This window comes from Chanodichthys erythropterus, chromosome 3 (genome assembly GCF_024489055.1).
Source record: "Chanodichthys erythropterus isolate Z2021 chromosome 3, ASM2448905v1, whole genome shotgun sequence".
Lineage (NCBI taxonomy): Eukaryota > Metazoa > Chordata > Actinopteri > Cypriniformes > Xenocyprididae > Chanodichthys > Chanodichthys erythropterus.
In genome coordinates this window covers 25,055,951-25,072,138 of record NC_090223.1, presented here as the reverse complement: position 1 = coordinate 25,072,138, position 16,188 = coordinate 25,055,951, and the positions used below count along the sequence as shown (strand labels likewise).

The following is a 16,188-nucleotide window of genomic DNA, read 5'->3' as shown; positions in this document are numbered from 1 at the left end:
CTTAGTCTTGACTTGGTCTCGGTTTTACCGGTCTTGACTGCAACACTACTGTTCAATCAAACCATCCCAAACTCACATTGTTGCCAATGTTGTGTCCAGCTGGTCAAACAAATAAAATGACATTTCGTAAGCATCATAGAGCCACAGTCTTTGCTCACATCTCTCTCTGCATCTCCACTGGAAAAGGAGAAAATATTTTAACATTGAAAAATGACAGACTTCAACTTTAAAAGGAAATATGGAAATATGGAAAAAAATGGAAATGAAATATTACGGCACATGCTAGGCGATGAGTTGAATCCACTCCACTGCAACTACATAAATTTATCCACTGACCGTTCAGAAACGTCCAGTTTCATTCTAAAAGTTGTAACTTCTTCCTGAGTCTCTCGATCAGTGTCCGACTCCAGTTTGAACAATGTAAGGCTGAACACCGTTACTGACAATCCTCATTTTGGCTGCGTGAGATTCTCCAGCTTTGTTGTTGTTGAGCAACCGAAGTGCGAGATGTTAAAGTTCCGCCCTCTTCTGGAAAGGGAGCAGCAGCTCATTTGCATTTAAAGGGACACACAAAAATTGCGTGTTTTTGTTCACACTCAAATAGGGGCAAATTTGACAAGCTATAATAAATGATCTGTGGGGTATTTTGTGGCATTGAAAGGGTCATAATAGGCCACTTTTTATACAACTTATTAAACAGTGAATTATACATGTTAACATTATCACTGTGGTTAAAAAATGCTTACTAACCTTGACTGGGCAAAATGATATCCAATTTTTCTACTCCTGTCTGGATTATGAACTTTGAAATAGCAGAAAGGCACTGTCTTCTATGCAGGTATTATGTCAGAAAGTTATAACTGAAAGTTTATTGAAATTCCTATTGAAAAAGAACACATTTAGACATATTCAGCTCAATTTCTGATTTTAAAGTCTTGTTCAGTAGACTTCCATGTGATTTTTATTTGTTTTTGTCAACTGGGGGATGAAATATGTCAGAGACGCTATCAATAAAGCTTAACATGCTTTCTGCGCACAGAATATTCCTTTTATGAGATGACTGTGCAAATTGTGCATTAGTAAATATGCAAAAAGGAGAACTGATCAATGACTGAAAAAATACAGAGGTGCATAAAAATATATTTCATATTTTGTACTTTCATTCCCTGCCAGTTGTTCTATTGGTGGCAACATGTTATGTTACATATTCATGATGAGTAGATGATAGTCGTATATGATTATATGCCATTCAGCAGGAGAGAAATGTTGGTATGCCGGCATCACTGCTAAGAAAGCTGTAAAATAAATCTCAGTGTGTAATATCTGTAATCAAATGGCTGTACTGTCCATTGAAAATGGCATAGTAGCTCATTAGTGTAACCTGCAGCTTGAAACCCAAACAAAGTTTTTAACACTGAAATGTTCCATAAGCAAAATTTATGAATCCATCAGGTCTTTCTCATGCAGTGCAAAACATGTGGAATAAAGTCTCACAGAGAACGGAAATGCTACACCACCGCTGTTAAAAGATATTAACTTAACAAAACCTGTGTCTTATACCACTACCACAGTCTGGATTTCCATTTCGTCAGGTGAAGCAATGACATACTGCTCCTCCTGCTCAATTGGCTCAATGTTCTCAGATGTTACCATGGTAACTGTGGTATGGGGCGCCTCTACGGCACCCTCTGTTGTCGTGGTAAGGATTGTGCCATCGCTAATGGCATTTGCAAGTGTCATTGCCACCTGTTCAGTCAAACTCTCTGGTGTGGCGATTGTGATGGTGTCTCCGCAGTCCGAGATGCCGGGGGTTTCGTCGGCAGCCACGTTACGCACGATGATCTGGTGGCCTCCATGTGACTGGCTCACGATTTGCTGCACAACCTTCATGATGTGACTGTCCATCTGAAGTCAGACACATTAAGGAATGTGGTTATTCTATTTGGCTCACAAAGACCTTTTTTTATCTTGCTAATATTTGCTTTAAATTGATAAAAGTGAAAAATTACCTGGTGCTGATTGTCTTGAATTATTGCCACTTCTTCCCCTTGAGCTGCTTCCTCAGCTGGTGCCTGCAAAAACAAACACAAAATCTGTATTGTTAACAAAATTATAGTGACTGTATTGCAACAACTAATCTCTCAATGGATAATTTTTTGGGCAATCCATTTTATTAATTATGAAATATTATTAAACATACACTTCAATTCAAAGGTTTGGGGCCAGTATGATTTTTTTTAAAGAAATTTATATTTATATTCAGCAAGGATGCATTAAACTGAAAATTTATCAAAAGTGACAGTAAAGACATTTATAATGCAACAAAAGATTTCTATTTCAAATAAATTCTGTTCTTTTGAACTTTCTACTTATCAAAACATCCTGAAAATTATTTGCACAAAATCATGAAGCAGCACAACTGTTTTCACCAGTATTTAAATTAATAAATGTTTCTTGATCATCAAATTATTATATTAGAAATATTTCTGAAGCATCATGTCACACTAAAGACTGGACTAATGATGCTGAAAATTCAGCTTTGCATCACAGGAATAAATTACATTTGAAAATATATTCACATAGAAAACTGAATTTTAAATTGAAATATTTCACAATGTTTTACTGTATTTTTGATCAAACAAATGCAGCCTTGGTGAGCATAAGAGACTTCTTTCAAAAATATACAAAATCCTTTCCTTCCCCAAACTTTTGTAGTGTAAATAATGGTGAAAATATATTGCAAATGTATATTTGTATACATGTAATGAAATTAAAATATAAGAAACTAAGTTACACTTAATTTTAAGGTGTCCTGGTTACGGTGTACTTACACATTTAAGTACTGAGTAATATTAATTAACAACATGTACTTCCTATAGGGTTAAGATTAGATTATTGGGTTGGTTTAGGGTTAGTTGCATGTAATGCATAATTTACTGTTATTACTACAGTAACTACCACTTAAAAGACAAAAACCAATTAAAAAGAAAAATTAAAAGACACATAAAATTGGTTGGATTTTCATCAAATTCTTACACACATTAGATGCACATCAAGTCACATAAGCAGCATACAGTAACACATGTGACATTTACCCCTATGATATATTCCTGAGTGTCGGCCACTACTGAGGAGAACTCCACCAGCACAGCGTGAGGGTCGTCCGATACAATAGTGGTGGAGACGTTCTCAGCCGTCACCTCCTGCTCCTCAGAGCTCCCTGTGTTTTCAGAGTCCTTCTGCTGTGCAGCAAAACAGCCTCCTGACCACACGCACACACAAACATACAGTCATTATGAATGACAACTGTAAAGGGCCGTTCACACCAAGAACAATATAATTGTTTGATCATTTATCAGCTGGAAGAAGAAAAAAAAAAAAAATCTCTGTCAAAGTGATTCCAACGATGTCGTACCTCTACGTCGTTATCGTTGTTATAGTGTGGACTGTTTTTTTAATTATTTATTATCCTTGGTGTGAAAGGGCCTTAATGATGTCTATAAAAATTAGCTTAAAAGTGTCTCTTAAGTGTCCTCTCGTTTTCGAGCAAAATTATAGTTTTGTTTTTTTTCGCATCTCAGCAGCCTCTGATAAGTCTAAAAGGTGCCGTAAGTGATTTCTTAGAAACACTGTTGATATCTGAAAACAACCTAAACAAACACACGCCACTCTTCAGTGTTCTGCCTCCAAAACGTACAAACACGCAATGCAAGAGTGGATGTCACTATTATAGCTGAAGTGAATCTTCAGCTATAATAGAGTCCTAAAAAAAAGTCCTAAAGCCCTTGGCGGATCAGAACCCTTCTTTTTCTAGTGATCTTCCTATGATCTTTTGTAATGTCTCTCAGCCATCTCTCTTTCTACAGTCTTCAAATCTCCCTCTTGCTCACTCTCTCTCCTCCCCCATCATGAGTGGACACACCCCCTATTGCTGATTGGCTACAAATATGTTGTGCTGCTCGGTCCGATCCACTTTCAACAGGGTTTCTCAGAAATCGCTTACTGCACCTTATCAAAATACAAATATGTGCCGCAAAAGGCATTGAATTCCATTGTTTGTTTGAATAAAATACATGAATACAAATGAGCTCAAATAGTAATAAAAAAAACTTATGCTATCCATATAAAGAATCTGTCCATAAGAAAGATTTATAGATTTTGAACATGTAATATTTATGCTGACCTTGTTTACTAGTTGTCTTATTGGTGTGTTTTAATTCATTTGACTGGTTAATTAATAATAGTTCTACATATTTACAAACCTTTAGCTCGCAGGTGGCGGTTCAACGTTCCATGCTCAGCAAAGCCACGCCCACATTTCGAGCACTTGAAGGGTTTTTCTCCCGTATGATGTCGGATGTGACGCACTAAAGCGCTCTTTTCCCGGAAGCCACGGGAGCAGTGCGGACACACGTAAGGCTTTTCATCTGCATGAGTGCGATGGTGGACCTGCAGAGCATTCTGGAACACAACGGATACGAGTCAGCATGAAACGGAAGTTGTGATAGTCTTTTCTTCCCTATTGTGATGTATATTGTGACGAGTAAAGCGGCTTCTTGAACAAGGCAAAATATAGCAAAAAAAATATACAAGATAAAAATATATATCTCGATTCTGTCCATCAGGAATTGACTGGATGGTTGTTTTTTGCTATTACAGCGATCTCATGTAAGTGACAGGTTTTCTCATCTTAGCACCAATAAATTGTTCATAATAAATACTGCAATATTCCATTAAAAAAAGGCAGTTTTAATTTTCATGGTGACTTTACAGATGACACTATGTTTCCATCCACCTACTGTATTTTTATGTGCATTTTGGGATATAGCATAAAAAAACCAGTAAGATTGAGAATGATACATTTTTTATCCGATAAGAAAACATGCATAAACTATGATGGAAACACATTTATCAAACAAATACCTTGATGTGCAACAAAAAGCTCACATGATAACATAACATGACAGCATTTATTGTGTTTCGTCTGACACTCTGTGACACAAGTCAATTATGATGGAAGTAAAAGAGCCAGTTTCTTCTCTATCTGAAGCAACTTCCAATTTCATTACAGATATTTTGCGCCTAGGAAGTAAAGATTTTGTTCTTGTGAACACATGGGATAAAAATGGTGCTTTATTTAGAGACGAAAAATTAGCAATTTTGAATGGAAACATAGCTACTGTATAAACCCAAGGATTGTGTTTTGCGTATTGTTCTTCTGTGGTGTCTCACCTTGGTCTTGTAACTCTTGTCACAGAAGCTGCAGTGGTACGGCCTCTCGTCCGAATGAGCTCTCATGTGTTCCCGCACGTGTCCGATGGCTTTAAACTGTTTGCCGCACTCTCCGCATTTGTACCGCCGCTCGCTGATGTGCGTCTCCATGTGTTTCTTCAGCACGTAGCCTGTCAGGAACTCCTTCTGACATGTTAAGCACTTAAATGGCTTATAACCTGAGAAAGGAAAAAATACACATTTGAAAAAAGTTTTCATAATTAGGTCCAACTTTATATTAAGTGTCTTTAACTGCTATGTACTAACATTTAGATTAATCATTTGATACAATACACATTATTGTGCAGATACATGTATTTACATTTAAATTATATGTATTTATATACACCTGCTAGTAATTACATAAATAATTAGTTTCTGTAATTATATTTATAAATATAGTTGCGACCAGCAATTATTGGGGTTCAAGAACTTTAAGGCCTTTAAGCATATGCGTAACTAGGTATTATGTTTTATTTAGCAAGCCTGTAACCACTTAGATCATAGATGTAAAAGGCCATTTACAGCCAATACAGGCAAATTACCTTAGGAAATTTATGGTTTCTAAGGCTTTTAAACAGTTATCGAGGTAGAGCCAAAAACCTAGGACTAGTTCACCAAAGTGGGTTTTTGAAATAATCTCCAATATTTAACGAAAGATTCGGTGAACAGCAATGGTCCTATAGGCAAAGTTGCTCAGAATGAGGAGTTCTACCACGTGGTACAAATGTCGTGGTCTTGTGCGAAAAATTGAGTAATACACAATCCTTTACGCACGTGAAAAACGCGAAGGCTCCCTCAGTGGCCAGGAGTCAAACAGGCCCAGTGACTTTCGTTCCTATCGGCCTCCGTTAACCTTGTCTGATAGCTGCTCAAAATTCAGTGGGTGATGGCACACATGTTTTATGAGATGTGTCAATGTCCTCATAGACAGTCATGGCAACTCAGACGAAGACACTACATGCCAGTCAAGTAGTTATAGCCATTTTCATGTTTTTTGGGGTTTTTTTTTGCTGTTATAGAGCCACCATGTGGCCAGTCGCCACATTCTTTTTCACACGACCACAGAATGAGCTCTTACAAAAGGTGTGCTGAGTTTGGTGACAATGTCTCACTACATTCAAGTGTTCTAGTCATTTTAGTAAAAGTGGTTCCACACACTTCAATGTTTTGGCGGCCCTTAGGGACTGTGAATAAGAATTTCAACTTTTTTAATAATTATTGACAGTCAAACCTAGGATTATTTCGCAAAAGTAGCCGAAATACCCGAAAATTTTGGCAGAACGATTCCAATTATATATTATAAGACACTTGAGCCTAACAGTTTAGGAGCTATGAGTCTTTTTGTACTTTTGACCGCTGCGACGTCGCTGTCAAGCCGATCGGGGCGAGCCTTGGTGTCCCTGTAGACTTACTACCAGCTAGGGCTGTCAAAATGGCTGAAAAGCCAAATTCGAAATTCTTTCTGAAATATTTGCAAAATTCAAATTATATTCGAAGGCAATACTTAATGTTAGAGGAAAAAAGTGCTTTATTGTCTGCTATGCCCACAAGAGAGAGCAAGCAAGCGCAATAAGCAAAATACACCAAATCAAGCATCGCATCTTACATTGAAATGAAAAGACATTAACTTTTTTTTTTTTCAACTGTTTTTAAATAAAAGATGTCATTAATGTGCATGCAAGGTAACAAAAAGTGCATAAAAACTGTAAGTACATCACAACACTAACCTGAGAAAACATGCTTCAACAGAAAGCGTAATGTTTGTACTACATGAAAAAATAGCGACCTGCCATTCAGAAACAATCCGCTCACTACACATATTGCTCGTCAAAACACCTGAAGGTGTTTTTTTTCTTTTTCTTGGACAATGTTTCCAGCTGATGAAAACACGCGCTCAGCTCTGGGGGTGTGTTTCCCGAAAGCATCGTTAGTCAACTATGGCCGTAAGTCCCACTGAACTCTCTTGGTAATGACGGAACTTGCGACCATAGTTCGCAGACAGCAGACAGCGCAGTCTTTTTTTCTTGCATCAACATCAGCGCGCTCACTTTTTGACTCCTTTGTTATATTTATCACATTAGCACCCTGCACCGCGCTGTACTGGATAACATGAACAAGCCGCGTCAGTTACGTCATCATGGCTTGCGTGCCTCTTGACACTGCAAAAATTCGAATGCAAAGGTTTTACATTCGAATGTGCCTTTTTTTTCTTTTTTTTTTAAATTCGATGAATATTCGAAATTCTAATTTTTTTTTTGACAGCCCTACTACCAGCCCTCAAAGTTTCAAGTCTCTATGACTTACAGTTTAGTCTGCCCCATCACTTTTAGGGGGGAATGCTGATCCTTGGAAAACGTAATAATTACAATAGTGTTTCAGCGCTACATGCTTGAACCCCTAATTACAATGTTGATCCTTCCCTTACTGCTTAGTCCACCGGGCCACCAAACTTGTCCCTAACCTTACCCATATCCCCCCTCAATAGCAGCAAAAGTGATTTGCAAAATAACATGAACAAAATAAATTCATTGTACCTAACTTTTTTTTGATGCAAGTACATTGTAGTTAAAGACACCTAATATAAAGTGTAACTCATAATTACATAAGAGAATCAGCTATTATACAACATTTAAAAGGTGCTAAATAGGATCTTTTAGTCGACTGAGAAACCAAAGACTGTAACTGACTTTTTGAAATTTCAAGGGAACGCCTCCCAAAACTTGTGCACGAGTATTGGAACACGAGTGTTTACCACCGGCATTCGCTGTGTCGTGTTAGTGGATTCATTATGTCGGACTCACCACAGGTAACTCATAATCTGCAGTTGTTACTCCTGTCTCCGGACAAAAACATTGCATGCAGCGCCTGTGGAGTGTGGAAAGTTACTGGAGCGCGCACGTCACTCACAAGGAACGTAATGGCAGTGATTGACAAGCCAGAGGGCCAATCGTTTACGCGATCATGGCTGATGTTTAAGGCCCTACCTCGTGCACAGATGATGTATATTAATATTATTACTTCAGTGCACCTAATAAATAGTCTTTTATCAGTTAGTAAAGACAGTTTCAAGTAATATTGCAAAAATGTATAAAACAAAACATCCTATTTAGCACCTTTAATAAGAAGGCCTCTGTGGGAAATAATAGAGATTATAAATGAATAAATAGCTTTAAATGGGGCCTACCAACATGCCCTTTGACATGGACCCTCAGGTAGGCCAATGTCTTGAACATGCGCTCACAGTGCGGACATTTGTATAATTTTGACTCAACAGGTTCTTCTTCCTTCACAGATGAATCCTACCATGGATAAAAACAGTTTGAAGTCTCATTTGTGTTGTTCTGTAACTTTATTGTAATAAAACGTTACAGCGTCCTTAGAAACTCACCTGCGTCTCTTCAGACATGGTCTCCACACACTCTTCTGTCACCTGGATGTCAGTGAGTCTGGCTTCGGCCTCGGGAGCCTGCAGGATTGCTTTAGGTGATCGAGCCTCTGCCTGCTCAGCTGCCTCTGTGGCTTCGGTCTCCAGCGCGATGCCAGAGTTGATGATGGCCTGGCAGATTAGATTGTCGGCTTCAACCACAGTCGCAGTTTGAGGCTGAGACACCACCTGTTACGGACATAGGAAATACATAATTCTAGTGCAGAAAACAGCCTTTAAAAATCAACAACTTCTGAATATATGCTACTTTTCAAAAGGTTGTGTCAGTAAGATTTTTTTTAATGCTCACCAAGGCTGCATAAAAAACACAGTAAAAAAAGTCATATTGTGAAATAGTATTACCATTTAAAATAACTATTTTCTTTGTGAATATGAAAATTTGATGAATAGAAAGCATTTATAAGAAATAACTTTTTTTGTTGTTGTTGGTGAAATTAAAAGTGTCTTAACTGTCACTTTTGAGCAATTTAATGTGTCCTTGCTGAATATAAGTATTAATTTCTTACTAACACGTGGATCTCATTTTTTGCAAAAAAAAAAAAAAAAAAAAAAAAAAAAAAAAAGTAAATGGAAATATCGGATTTTTTTATCAAGTTCCTTCTTTGAAAAATTATAATTTTCTTTGATAAACCTATAAAGCAGGGCTGGGTAAAAATTATTAATTGATTTCTTGATTTTAATCTATTCTCATTTTCACGAACCGATATTGATTCTTAAATCCAAAGAATCGATTAGTCTAGTCTGTTTTCAGTTGATGAATAAACAGAATATGCAGCGCCTCCCATGAAATAAATCACAATAATCTTTGTGCTTTGTTACTTTTGATATGAAGCAAAATCTTAGAGCAACATTCTGATAAATATAGCTATGCACCCTTATATATTCATTATAATGTTCTTCAATATTTAATGCATGTTTGAATAAATCAGTTATGACGGCCACGATTTGAATGTTTATATTTAAAAAAAAAAAACAATTGGAGTAGAAATATTATTATGTAATTCTAAACTTTATTTATTACTAAAAAAACATAATTAAGTGTAATTTAAGTGTTTGCATATAAATAAGTTAACCTTCAATATTATAGTACCAACTGACTCCCATGTGTAGTTTACAGCATTAATTGAGTTTTTTTTCCCTCTAGAAAATTTGCCATGTACTGTAACTGAAATACTACATCCAAAATAATCTATCGAATTGAATCGTAATCGAAAGCATGTGAATAGAAATCAAATTGAATCTTGAAAATTGTGTCAATACCCAGCCCTACTATAAAGTAAATCATTGCAATAATGGCCATTTTAATATTAATGAAGTAATACTTTACAATAAGGTTAACTTTGTTAATATGCATTAAATATTTTTAACATTAGTTAATGACTGAGGCATCATTAACTAACAATAAAACAAAATTATCTCAAGATAAATGCTAATTTATAAATATATATATATTTTTCTTGTTGATTTATATTTGCTCATAATACATTAACTTGAAATGCTAAAAATGTATATGTAGAAATGAACACTAACCTAGATTTAAAAAGCTGTAAATGCATTTCTTATTGTTAGTTTGTGAAATCTAATACATTAAGTAATGTTGTCAAATTGTTTGAATGTCCAGCTATTATTATAGATTTTCCATGTAAAGAAAACGTAATTGTTGAAACAATGTATAATGAAATGTAAAAATATTATAGTTATAATATTATATACATATTTAATAATCAATTAAAAAATTATACATTTGAAACATTTAAATAAAAAAATATATATATTTTATTACATAAATATAAATTATAAAGCGGACAACCAGGCAAAATCTGACCCTTGTCATATGCTTAAATATAAAAACATTGCAGACCTCAAATATGCAATAACCAAAATGTGTTTTTTTTTTCTTTGTGCAATTTAACATGCTTTTTTTTATGTGTTTTTTTTTTCATAAAATACTTAAAATACTATGTTCGTTAGTCTCAGACCTGTTGCACTTGTCCTACCACCTCGATCTGGATGATCTCCTGGCCAGCTTCCACAACTCTCACAACAGGAATTTGCTCCTTCTCAGGTTCAGGAGGTGACGGCTGAACTTCTAGAACGACACCCAACAGCGTCAGAGTCAGAAAACCTCACTTTTACAACAGTTTTTACATTAAAAACAAAACACCACTGTGACACAAACAAATCAGCTACAAATGTTAGCCAACAACATGCACACAAGAGTTAAGTTTGTACTACTAATATTTTCAAACGACACGTTGAAAAGGTTACTGAAAAGATCATTATGAAAAGCCATTGTGAGATGTGAATTACCTTTCTGAACTCCATCTTTGCTGACAAGTATCTCTTTACACTGACTGTAGCGAATCTTCTCAGTGCAAGGTGTGAGAGACTTGAGATGTCTGGTTAGAGCTCCAGACTCTCTGAACGCAAGTCCACACTGATTGCAGCGGTACGGGCGCTCATCTGCCGAAGAACATTACATCATGATTTGATTCCTCAAAAGACAACCATGAAAACTTAAAAAGGGCCTATTATGCTTTTTTACATTATCAACTCTCTTTAGTGTGTAATGTCGCCGTTTGAGCATGAAAAAGTTCTGCAAAGTTTCAAAGCACAATGGTCACTCCAAAGGCAGTTATTCTCTATATCAGTGCACACTGTTTCTGAACTCTCTGAAACGCCTCCATTGTATTCTTGTGTTTTCTTTCATCACTATATCCCTCATTTAAATAATTTCCTCCCAAGGCATAAGCAAAAAAAGCAGGCAGGGCCTGGCTGAGTTGCATTGGTAGTTTGTTGAATCTTGCCGTTATGGTAAGGGCTGTGACATTTCCCAAAAAGCGCTTGACCAATGACAACACACTGATCCAGCCAACCAATCAGAGCATACTATGCTTTTCAGAAGGAGGGGCTTCATAGAGACAGGAACTAAACAGAGAGTTACTGAAAGAGGTGCTGCAACAATGTCAAATATGGAGAAAATAATGTTTTTTTTATTTGTTTTTTTTATTTTGAACATTCAAGCATAAAAAACTATTCTAGTAGACCCCAAAAAATGTCAAGACTTTGAAAAAGGGCATAATATGTCCTCTTTAAACAGACGCTATATAACTTCTACTTCCTAGTATAGTCCAATATAAATATATCCACCTTGCATAGCTTAGATTTACCTGTGTGTCGACGCTTGTGTCGGATCAACGAACCCTTGGTCCTAAACGCAGTCTCACATATTTCACACTTGAAGTCCTTCTGATCGGTGTGCGTGAACATGTGGGTTCTCAGAATATTTGTCTAAGGGACATAGAAATAAATCAATTTTAAAACTGAAGTGAGTTTTGCTTGCATATTCACAAATATGACACAGTATTTATTAAAAGATGTACCGTTTTAAACGTCTTATCACAAATGTCACAGATGTATCGTCCCTCTGTGTTTAACTTCCAAACCACTTTTGCAGGACTGGGACTGTCATCCTCGCTTGCAGAGCGGCTTCTCTTTTTTCCTCCAGCTGTCGCCCTTTTATCTGTCTTGTCTAAAAGAACAAAGCAACTTCATTTAGTACCCAAACAAAGACAGAGGCATAGGTAAATTACATTAAATTTAGCCCCAAATGATCCCACTGTATCCATACTGTATAAAACTACGGAGGGCAGATGTCTTGTTTGGCTTTGGACGGCCCTGTATTTAAGACAAAGTTGGGACGTCATGAAAAGATCCTGTGCCATTGAAATTGGGTGTCTGGCCCCCCAGATATTTTAATGACTTTATTAACAAAAAGTGGAGTACCTGCACTGGACGTTCCCGCTTCATCAGATGAACAATCATTTTCATTTATTTTCACCTCAATGGAATCACCTTCATTATGGACAACATTTGTCTAAGGGAGGAGACAGACAGATGAGCACTGATATATCCTACTATGACCTCAATGTACATTTCTTACAGATTCTTGAGTCTTGGATTACTGTTCAAAATTTAGGGTCAGTAAGATTGTTCTTTTTTTTTTAGTTTTTGAAAGAAGTCTCTTCTGTTCACCAAGGCTGCATTTATTTGACCAAAAATACAGTAAAAACAGTAATATTATAAAATATATCTATTTTAATATGTTTTAAAATGTAATTTACGAAAAAGCTGAATTTTCAGCATCATTACTCCAGTCTTCAGTGTCACATGATCCTTCAGAAATAATTCTAATATGATGATTTGATGCTTAAACAATTATTATTATCAATATTGAAAACATTTGTACTGCTTTAAGTGCTCCTATTATGCTATTTTAGGTTCCTAATTTTGTTTTGCAGGTCTCCTACAAACGGTTTACATTCATCTTAGGTCAAAAAACACTTTAATTTTCTCATTTTATATACTGCAGCATCACCTCTTTTCTTACAGTTTCTGAAATGGTTCGATAAAGGATTTGGTCTCTCTAAACCCTCGTTTCCGAGAGCCAGCTCTGCTCTGTTTTGTCAGATGACCAGTCTGTTGTGATTGATCTATCGCTTACAGTGAAACGAAACGCTTATTACCCTATCTGAATTTCAGCTCTGTATCTTCCTCAGAGCTTGATACACAGTGATACGAACAGTAATGATTGTGTCTGTTTTCCCGTATCAATTCCAGCATGAGTCCTCATCCTTTGGAAGTGCATGTAGAGTAAATTCACAGTGCTAAAAACAGTGCCCTTTTCGACACGTCGACAACACAATCCACACTCTTTCGTTTGAGGGCGGGCATGCAAATTTGTTAGATTATTACGAAGGTATGTAACGGGAAGTTAGACTACAATTGCTGACAACTCATTTAAGCAATTCCAGCAGAATCGATTCTTTCATTTAGGAGACAATAACGTTATTTGTCATGCACTTTGGTCTTTGAAACTTTGTAGACCTATTACATTCACAAACATCTACAGTATATTACACACAGCATTAAAGGTAATATTCGGAAAAGCATAATAAGGACAGTTTTAATATGAAAATTGTAGTACATTTTTTAAGGATCCTTCGAAGAACAGAAAGTTCAAAAGAACAGCATTTGTTTGAAATAGAACATTATTTGTAATATTATAAATGTATTTACGGTCACTTAGATCAAATGTGGCCATGCTGAATAAGAGTATTAATTTATTTCAAAAATAAAAACTAACTGACCCCAAACATTCAATGTGGATACAAACATTTCTTAGGTGAGATGTTTTTGAAGTTGATGAAGAGAAGCCACAAAGCTTTAAATAATACTCATTTTGTTGTTTTATTTGGTTAAAGGTGCTAAAGAGGATCTTTTCGTCGACTGAGAATCCAAAGACTGTTAGTGAGTTTTTGAAATGAGCGCATGCGTAAGAACAACCCCCCTCCTTCACAGCTCATTTTGAGGGAACGCCTCCCAAAACTCGTGCACAAGTATTGGAACACGAGTGTTCACCACCGGCATTCGCTGTGTCGTGTTTTTTGGATTCATTATGTGGGACTCACCGCAGATAACTCATAATCTGCAGTTGTTACTCCTGTCTCCTGACAAAAACATTGCATGCGGCGCCTGTGGAGTGTGGAAAGTTACTGGAGCGCGCACGTCACTCACAAGGAACGTCATGGCAGTGATTGACAAGCCAGAGGGCCAATCGTTTATGCTATGATCGCGTAAACGATTGGCTGATGTTTTTAAGGCCCTACCTCGTGCACAGATGATGTATATTAATATTATTCCTTTTCAGTGCACCTAATAAATAGTCTTTTATCAGTTAGTAAAGACAGTTTCAAGTAATATTGCAAAAATGTATAAAACAAAACATCCTCTTTAGCACCTTTAAGGAATGCTAACAATAACACACAAACCTGATGGTCTTGCAGAGGACGCTTGCAGTTCCTGTTGAGTTTATGTTGGATGAAAGCATCCAGAGCGGAAAACTCCTCCAGACATCTCCCACATTTATGAATATCCTCATCTGAGAGGGAACACAAACATACTGACCAGTTTCAAACTGACAGATCATGCATATTGTAAAATTATCTGTGCAAAGTGAAACAAAGGATGAAAAACAAACAAAAAAAAAAACAAAAAAACATTCACTGATCTAAAATAATCACATTTTCACACAGCAGTAGCATAATTTTTGCTTCTAATAAATTCTTTATAGGCTAAACAAATATGAGATATACATTTGATAATAAATAATAAAATATTAATTGTGTATTTATGACACATAAAATGCTAACAAAAAAAGACAAAACAATTTTAATCCAAGAATATAATTATCACAGCATGCTATTAAACAAAATGCATAATTTAAGGTGAAACTGACTTTGTTCTGGAAATGGCCACTGTGTTTTAATAGAGTTGATTTTCTTTTATATATAAAAACTAACAGGAACCAAGTGTCTATAAACGAAAAAACACTTAAATTCTGCTGCCGTGCAGTTTCAATATCAAACAGTCTTTACTGGTGCAGCAAGAAGAACATGGATGAGCTGCTGTTTGATCTTCTTCACCCAATACAGTCGATGCTAAGCAGCATTAGCAGCCTAAACATGCTGCTCAAATATAACATTGCTGCTAATGGAGACTCTGCTAGCGTGACTGAACGACCCAAAGTCAGGCCCAAACATTTAATCGCGTTTTGACTATGTGGTTGTGTCCCATTACACTGGTTCTACCTTCGTCTCCAAGAGTGGTTTGAATGGTGATGATGTTGCTATGGTCCGTTTGGTCGGTAACTGTTGCTGCCGTATTATTATTTTCTTCAGTCATGTCGTTCCAGACCTCCGTCTCTGTCGCAACGCTTCAGCAAGGAAAACATGGCGGATTTACGACCTCGTAGTCATAACAACAAAAGGGCGAGACCGAGCACATCACAGCAGATTCAAAATAAAGGCGCGCTCACGTTCTCCAGTCAAATCAGTTCATTTCGTTTCAAAGAACCGGTTCTGCGATAGAAAACGTTCCCGTAAATAAACATTTAGGCACGTATTGCTAATTAATTGCAATATGTTTATGGTAATTTCATGTGTTCCAACCAAGTAGCCTACATTTATTTTTTACTTGTTCTGCCTTAATGTCCTAACTATGAGCTCGCCCACATGAAAAAAACTATAGTGTTTTTGAACGATATAGTAAAGTACTTGAATTAATTTGTTGTTATAATTCTATTGTTGTGGTAATATAACTACAGTAATATAATTACTTTACCCAATACTGTACTAAGTTTTCTACAATTGTCTATATGGTATATTATACTACATTATAGGTATATTATAATTTCTGTAGTAAAACTATACTACAGTATTACAGTTTATCAGTCCACTATAGCAAAGTCCCTTTAAAGGAACACTCCACTTTTTGTGAAAATAGGCTCATTTTCCAACTCTTCTAGAGTTAAACAGTTGAGTTTTACCGCTTCCGAATCCATTCAGCCGATCTCCGGTTCTGGCGGTACCACTTTTAGCATAGCTTAGCATAGTTCATTGAATCTGATT

The 16,188-nt window shown here is 36.3% G+C and overlaps 1 protein-coding gene across 4 annotated transcripts; it reads right to left on the bottom strand.

Annotated features, from left to right (window-relative positions):
* Positions 1-346: 346 nt before the first annotated feature.
* e4f1 (E4F transcription factor 1) lies at positions 347-15,505 on the bottom strand. Of its 4 annotated transcripts, XR_010892976.1 has the most exons (15): positions 15,370-15,480; positions 14,551-14,681; positions 12,506-12,596; positions 12,103-12,251; positions 11,890-12,010; positions 11,030-11,182; positions 10,699-10,808; positions 8,663-8,887; positions 8,459-8,573; positions 5,233-5,450; positions 4,263-4,461; positions 3,096-3,262; positions 2,010-2,072; positions 751-1,905; positions 347-528 (listed from the first exon to the last, which is right to left on the bottom strand). XR_010892976.1 is itself a non-coding variant. In XM_067372506.1 (14 exons), the coding sequence occupies exons 1-14, from the start codon at positions 15,461-15,463 to the stop codon at positions 1,555-1,557; spliced, it is 2,166 nt and encodes a 721-aa protein (XP_067228607.1). In that variant the 5' UTR covers positions 15,464-15,505; the 3' UTR covers positions 347-1,554. The 4 variants fall into 4 exon arrangements, 3 of the variants coding, with proteins under 3 accessions (XP_067228607.1, XP_067228593.1, XP_067228617.1); XM_067372506.1 differs by having other exon boundaries at positions 347-1,905; positions 14,551-14,660; positions 15,370-15,505; XM_067372492.1 differs by having other exon boundaries at positions 347-1,905.
* Positions 15,506-16,188: the final 683 nt, after the last annotated feature.

What these genes read in the sequence shown, in the direction of transcription:
- e4f1 (XM_067372492.1), bottom strand. Translation starts at nt 15,463, where the DNA reads ATGACTGAAGAAAATAATAATACGGCAGCAACAGTTACCGACCAAACG. An exon ending in ACACAAGCGTCGACACACAG is followed by an intron (nt 11,183 to 11,889) that starts GTAAATCTAAGC and finishes GTTCTTCGGCAG; the next exon opens with ATGAGCGCCCGTACCGCTGC. An exon ending in TGGTAGGACAAGTGCAACAG is followed by an intron (nt 8,888 to 10,698) that starts GTCTGAGACTAA and finishes TGTCCGTAACAG; the next exon opens with GTGGTGTCTCAGCCTCAAAC.